This window comes from Capra hircus, chromosome 3 (assembly GCF_001704415.2).
Source record: "Capra hircus breed San Clemente chromosome 3, ASM170441v1, whole genome shotgun sequence".
Lineage (NCBI taxonomy): Eukaryota > Metazoa > Chordata > Mammalia > Artiodactyla > Bovidae > Capra > Capra hircus.
Genome location: NC_030810.1, coordinates 24,971,741 through 24,978,344, shown reverse-complemented (window position 1 = coordinate 24,978,344; position 6,604 = coordinate 24,971,741). Strand labels below are relative to the sequence as shown.

Sequence of the window (6,604 nt, the reverse complement as noted above, 5' to 3'; positions counted from 1 at the left end):
ACCCCCACCCCGGCCGCGATAATTGAATTGTCACCTGCCCCCATCCCGCCCCCGGCTGCCAGGGCTACTTGGGAATGTCGGCCTTGCCAAGCGCCCCTAGCTAGTGAGAGCGGCGCAGCAGAGCCCGCGCCCCAGAAACCGAAGGGTTACACACGTCTACGCAGAGGCGCACCGGACACGGTAATTAGGCGCAATTCACACGCTCTCGGGCACACGGAAACTACTTGTCACGGTATTTTCAACGCTCCTCCTTGCCCACTTTTTTCCACTCCTTCCCTGGCGCGCCCCCTCCCCTCCCCGAGGCGCTCAGAGAAGCTTTTGGAGTTTCGAATCTTTCGGACACTGTAGAATGCGGGGCTCCCGGGACGCGGGCCCGGCCAATCAGAGCGCCGTCTGCCTCCCCTGGCCAATGGCAGGCGCCACATTGTTGTCCAATTCTGTCTAATGGAGCCCTAAGGAGCAACAATAGAGCGGGCGAGCGGCTCATTGAGAGTCTGGCAGCGCCGGGCAACTGGGGCCCGGCTGTGCGCAGCGTACGGCGCGCTCCGCGAAGGGACGCGACGAGGGCCGGGTCGCGGGTTCCAGCCAGTCGATCCCTAAACGGTCCCCCGGCTCCGATTTCCGACGGAAGGGTTGAACTGCGCAGCGTTCAGAGGGGGTCCGGAAGTTCGGACATGGTGACTGAAGGAGGGTGACGTGGTCAGATCAGGGGCCGGGGGCAAGGGGAAGAGGCCGAGAGCGCCAGCGTCGCGGGCGGAGCTGGGAGGCGCGCGCAGCGCCCGCGGAGGAGGATCCCCGAGCCCAAGGCAGGTAGTTGAGGGCCTCAGGGAGGGCGGGGGGACGCGGTCAGGCCTTCCGTCCCTGTTGACGAAGCCCGGGCCACTCTGGCTTTAGGGACTGCGTGGCTCGAGGGGCCTGAGGGGAGACGCAGCGCTCGCTGGAACGGGGTCCAGAATTCTTGCGCGGAAACACCAGGATCCGGTCCTGGGCTCAGGCCGGGAACCCGGGACCTAGAGGAGGCCGCGGCGGAGGCTTAAGAGTTGGGCCTTCTTGGGCCTTCAGAGGCCAAGGCGCAGGGGGGACTCCTGTGTTCTCCGAAACCCCGTTCCAGAGGCGACTCCCAACGCCTCGGTCCTGCTAGCTTGGGCCGTTCTAAGTCCCACGAGCCCAACTCCGAGACCAGAACTTGGGAAATCTGCTCCCGAGCGGGGTCCCGCGGGGCCCCAGGATGGGGAGGGCGTGTCTGACGACTGGATCCCTAAACCAGGAGGGGAGGGGAAGGCTGGGTGAGTGGTTCAGTGAAAAGGCTCTTTTCTACAGTACCTAACTTCTGCAAGATACTTTTTTCTCCCCGACTACTCCAGACTACAAGGCTAAAAACTTGTAGTTTTTACTCGATTTCCAGCCCAGCCTATGCCTGAGGGTTCTTTTTTTCACGGACACACCTCTCTCCCAGACCCCAGTATCACCTGTTTCTCGCTGTTTTTCTCGCCTCTCATGCTAATCTTTGGTGTGGGTTTGCCTACTGAAAAGAAGTTTCTTGCTCTGAATTTTCTCTTTAATCCTCATTCCCAGGCCTCCTAAACTCAGCTCCAGAACCATTTTCTCTTACTCTCTGGAGGCTCGTACCTTGGAATTTGGAGCCCCCACATTCCCACGGGTCCCTGGGCCCCTGGGCCTAACTTTGCCCCTGAGTTTGTATCCTCGCCTTCCTAGAGCTTTTTTTTTTTTTTCTATTCTTGATTTTTTTCTCTCTCTCTCATTCACCTCTCACCAACGAAAACTGTTCCAGCCCCACCAGCTGATCTCTGTGCTTTAGTACCTCCCTCCTCGTCACCCTTCTACAAAACCGAACGTTTCGCTCCGGATTTTCCTATTTTGGTCTTGGCATCAGTCTAATTATTGGGTCAAATTTTTCTCTCTAATCCGAGTCCCATCAAACATTCTTCTCCACCCTACTAACCTCAGTTATGCTAAAGTTTGGGGGTATTAAAAAAAAAACCCACGTTACACTCATCTGAACCAGTGACTTTCAAACTTTTTTCCCCAGCGGAACTACTGATTCAAATGAAATCAACACACAGTGCGTAAATGAGTTATAAGAAGAACTCTGAAGGGAGTGGGGTGAAGGAGCTGGGCATTTACAAGGAGGCTCCAAAGCAACTCCTCCCAGCAATTTGGTAACTGTTAGCCAAACTGTCCGCTGCCGATATGCCCCTCCCTAAACCTGGATTCCTCAAGGGTGCGCTTTAGCTTAGTGCACCATGCGCTCCTCACCGCAAGTTTCTCCTCTCTTCCCACGGTCTTCCACGCCAGGTCCTGCCATGGAGCTGCGCTCTGAGCTGCCCAGCGTACCCGGCGCGGCGACTGCGGCGGCGACAGCGACGGGGCCGCCCGTGGCTTCGGTGGCGTCGGTTGCAGCGGCGGCAGCGGCCGCCGCTTCGCTACCGGTGAGCGTGGCGGGCGGCTTGCTACGGGCGCCGCCGCTGCTGTTGCGGGCTGCGGAGAAGTACCCGCGGACGCCCAAGTGCGCGCGCTGCCGCAACCACGGCGTGGTGTCTGCGCTCAAGGGCCACAAGCGCTACTGCCGCTGGAAGGACTGCCTGTGCGCCAAGTGCACGCTCATCGCCGAGCGCCAGCGCGTCATGGCGGCGCAGGTGGCGCTGCGCAGGCAACAGGCGCAGGAAGAGAACGAGGCGCGCGAGTTACAGCTGCTCTACGGCACCGCCGAGGGCCTGGCGCTGGCCGCCGCCAATGGCATCATTCCGCCGCGACCGGCCTACGAGGTCTTTGGCTCTGTGTGCGCAGCCGACGGCGGGGGGCCGGGAGCAGGAACGCCCGCGGGGACCGGGGGCGGCGCAGCGGGCGCGGGGAGCTCAGGTGAGGAGAGGGGAGCAGGGACGGGTCCAGGGGTGCGAGGCCTTAGGGACTTGATCTCGGTACTGAAAGAGTAGAATCCCGTTCTCCAAATGCCCCAACTGCTGGAGTTGGCCGCGCACCCAGCTCCTAATTTGGGGCATAAACACACAAAACTCTCCTTTCTCCCCTTTCTGAAGCATTTGCTCTTTATTCCTTTCTCCCACCGCAGGCCCCAAAGTAAAGGTTTTAATCTTATCGCCTCTACCCAAACGCAGGGATGTCCCAGCTTCCTTGGTTAGTTCACTGGGTCATATCCCCTGCGCGAAAACCCACGCGTCTTGTCTTTTCCTTCTTTCAGCACTTCTCCACGTGCCGCAGATTCCCAACACCGCTCCCCCCCCGCCCCGCCCTCGTCCCCTCTCCTTCCCAACTCTCTTCAGAAATTCCACTGTCTCCAAATCTCCTCCCCCTCCCCGCTTGTTTTTCTCTAGGTATTGAAGACGCCGAATTCCTTTTAAACCCCTCAGTTCCCCGGGCGAGATTCCTTTTCTTCTGTTCCCAGTGTTCCCGATCAACCACCCTACTCCTTTTTTCCAGCTTCTTTCCCCACTCGTCTCCCTTTTCTCAGAGTATGCGCTCTCTCCCTTCTCTCAATCCCCTTTCCTCTTCCCTCTCTACCCCCAGTCCAGCCCTACTCTTTTTGAGACTCCTTAGGCTGTTTTGGTAGGGCTGGGAATTTGGCCGGGGTTGGGGGGGGCGGCGGGCAGGGAGTGTCTCACCTTCCAGCTTGGGAGGGAAGAACTTCTTAGCTCTTGATTTTGGAAAGGATGGATTAAAACGGAGGCTCTACTTTTGCCTGTAGAGAAGCTTGGAATCTTATAAACGCCCAAAGTACCTTCCCTTACAGTCTGTGCTGTCCAGGGCCAGAGACCACCCGGGGCTGGCTTGGCTCTTGGAATCACAGGGATAGAGTGAGGCCTTCTTTACAGCGTGGTGGTACAGGTGCGAGTTGTGTTGGCTGCTTTTTGAACTCTGGGTCAGGCCACTTCTCCAGAGCAGAGCAAGACTAGGAAGAGTGAAGATGTTAGGCACAGTCGTAGGAAGAGGGTCACTGGACATTGACTTTACAGGGCATAGGTGGTTGGGATTCTGGGTACAGAGAGACTGTGCTCTGACAGCCTGGAAAGAGAGCTAGGCCTATAGGAGTTCAGAGGGGAAGGAATGCTGGAGCAAAAAAACGGGCTTTGGAGCCCAGTGAATGAGGGTTGTGGGGCTCAGAGGGAAAGGAAGCTGAGATCCAAAGGGCTCAGGTGCCACAGGGTGCGGTTATTTCCGTGCTAACCCCTCCTTACATACCCCTTTCTCCCCTCCTAGAGGCCAAGTTACAGAAGTTTGACTTGTTCCCCAAGACGCTGCTTCAGGCAGGCCGCCCAGGCAGCCCGCAGCCGCAGCCGGGAAAGCCCTTATCACCCGACGGCGCGGACTCGGGTCCTGGTACATCGTCCCCAGAGGTGCGGCCAGGCTCGGGCTCGGAGAACGGCGACGGCGAGTCCTTTTCGGGGTCACCCCTGGCCCGGGCCTCCAAGGAGGCAGGTGGCAGCTGCCCAGGCAGTGCTGGCCCCGGAGGTGGCGGCGAGGAGGACAGCCCAGGATCCGCCAGCCCTTTGGGTTCAGAATCCGGTTCCGAGGCCGACAAAGAAGAGGCGGAGGCCTCGCCTGCGCCAGGGCTGGGCGGGGGCCCGGGTCCACGGCAGCGGACGCCGTTGGACATCTTGACGCGCGTCTTCCCGGGCCACAGGAGGGGCGTCCTGGAGCTGGTGTTGCAGGGCTGCGGCGGCGACGTGGTGCAGGCCATCGAGCAGGTGCTCAACCACCACCGCGGGGGCCTGGCGGCCGGCCTCGGCCCCACCGTGCCCCCAGACAAGGCCGCAGTGGGGGCGGTAGGCGCCGCGGACGACACGTGGCCAGGCCGCGTGGACGCCGCGGCCGCCGGGGGCCCGGGGCTCCCCGCGCCGCTGCAGGCGGGCCCCGCCGCACCTCCGCACCACAGACCTTTGCTGGCCGGCGCCATGGCGCCCGGGGCTCTGGGCTCGCTGAGCAGCCGCTCGGCCTTCTCGCCACTGCAGCCCAACGCCAGTCACTTCGGCGCCGACGCCGGCGCCTACCCGCTGGGCGCGCCGCTCGGCCTCAGCCCCCTGCGCCTGGCCTACTCGGCGGCGGCGGCGCACAGCCGCGGCCTGGCCTTCATGGCTCCCTACTCCACCGCTGGCCTGGTGCCCACCCTCGGCTTCCGCCCGCCCATGGACTACGCCTTCAGCGATCTCATGCGCGACCGCTCGGCCGCCGCCGCTGCTGTGCACAAGGAGCCCACCTACGGCGGCGGCCTGTACGGGCCCATGGTCAACGGCGCCCCTGAGAAGCAGTAGGGCCGTCGGCCCCCAAACAGGGACTCCAGCCTGGTTCCCGCGGGCCGCCGGCCAGGCCTCAACCTGGTGCGCTCTCTGCGCCCCGCTAGGGTCCTCTCGCTCCATGGTGGTTTTCAGTTTTGTTTTGGACAGTGGGTGGGAGAGCCCAGCAGAGGAGCAGCTTCGGGTGCAAATGTTCTCGGAGGGGATGCGCCGCCCAGATCCTCCACCCGACCCCCTCATCAAGGCTCTCAGCCCTTCGAAAGGCCAAGAATTCTTGAGAATTCAGACGCTGCAGCCGCCGCGCCAGCTCCTGCCTCTCCTGTCTCTATGCTCGTCCCACCTGCCCGCGCTCGAAAATGGATGGCAGGACAGTCTGTCTTATGTGTCTCCCCTTTCCTTAAAAAAGTTTAAATATTCTAACAAATATAAATTTAGGATGTATAAATCTCTTGGCACTGAGTCGAGTCTTTGGGACACACATATATATCGATATCAATTGTAAAAAAAAAAAAAAGGAAATTCTAAGGTGCACTTTCCTCGTTGCGGTATTTGTCGCTCTCTTTGTTGCTTATGCCGATAAGCATGGGTTTCCTTGGTGCAGTGTGAGTTTTTATATATGTATAAATCTATATATAAACTATACATATATATACAAGCCAGTGTATAATGTTATAAAATGGAATTCTAAGTTATTAATTGTAATCTGTAGATGACCTCGGTATTAACGTGAAAAATATTCAAAAACAAGCAAAAAAAAAGGACAAAACGGAAAAAATTAGACTATGCGCGCTTTGTACTTATCAGGTTTTATAGATGAAATATATCGTAAACTCGAGACGAATCCTGCCCACCCGCCCCCCTTGCCTGCGGCCGGTCTCTCCCTAAGGAACGGTCAAGGTGCGCACGAAAGCAGGAACGGAGTGACGTGTGACTGAGCCAGAGCCGCCCGCTGGAGCCCATCCCCGCCTCCCCGGACTCGCCAAACACGTCGGCCGAAGGGCCGGCAGCGGAAAACGCTGCTACAGAGAATGGCTCACTTTGTGCTTTCCTTTGCATAGACATGAGCTAGAAATAAATGTTATTTTCTAAGAAAACAGCACCGAATCCCGTCCCGCTTCTCCGGCGGCCGGGTTGAAAAATCTTAATTTCTCGCGGGAGCCGCGGTGCCTGGGAGAAGCTTGGCCGAGGTCCGGCGGGTGCTACGACCCTCGGGGGTGCTGGACGAGGAGACTTCCAGCCGCGCCTGGGAGAGGCGTGCGCTCGGCCCTACAGGAGGAGCGGCGCCCGCTGCTCGCGTGGGGCCTGGTGTCCCTCCAGCTCCCGCTCGGGCGGCGGCG

At 59.5% G+C, this 6,604-nt stretch overlaps 1 protein-coding gene across 3 annotated transcripts; it reads left to right on the top strand.

Annotated features, from left to right (window-relative positions):
• On the top strand, positions 482–6,363 carry DMRTA2 (DMRT like family A2). 3 transcript variants are annotated; one of them, XM_018046564.1, is made up of 3 exons: positions 482–806; positions 2,317–2,880; positions 4,234–6,363. In XM_018046564.1, the coding sequence occupies exons 2-3, from the start codon at positions 2,325–2,327 to the stop codon at positions 5,283–5,285; spliced, it is 1,608 nt and encodes a 535-aa protein (XP_017902053.1). In that variant the 5' UTR covers positions 482–806; positions 2,317–2,324; the 3' UTR covers positions 5,286–6,363. The 3 variants fall into 3 exon arrangements, with proteins under 3 accessions (XP_017902053.1, XP_017902052.1, XP_017902051.1); XM_018046563.1 differs by having other exon boundaries at positions 768–810; positions 4,234–5,766; XM_018046562.1 differs by lacking the exon at positions 482–806 and having other exon boundaries at positions 2,229–2,880; positions 4,234–5,631.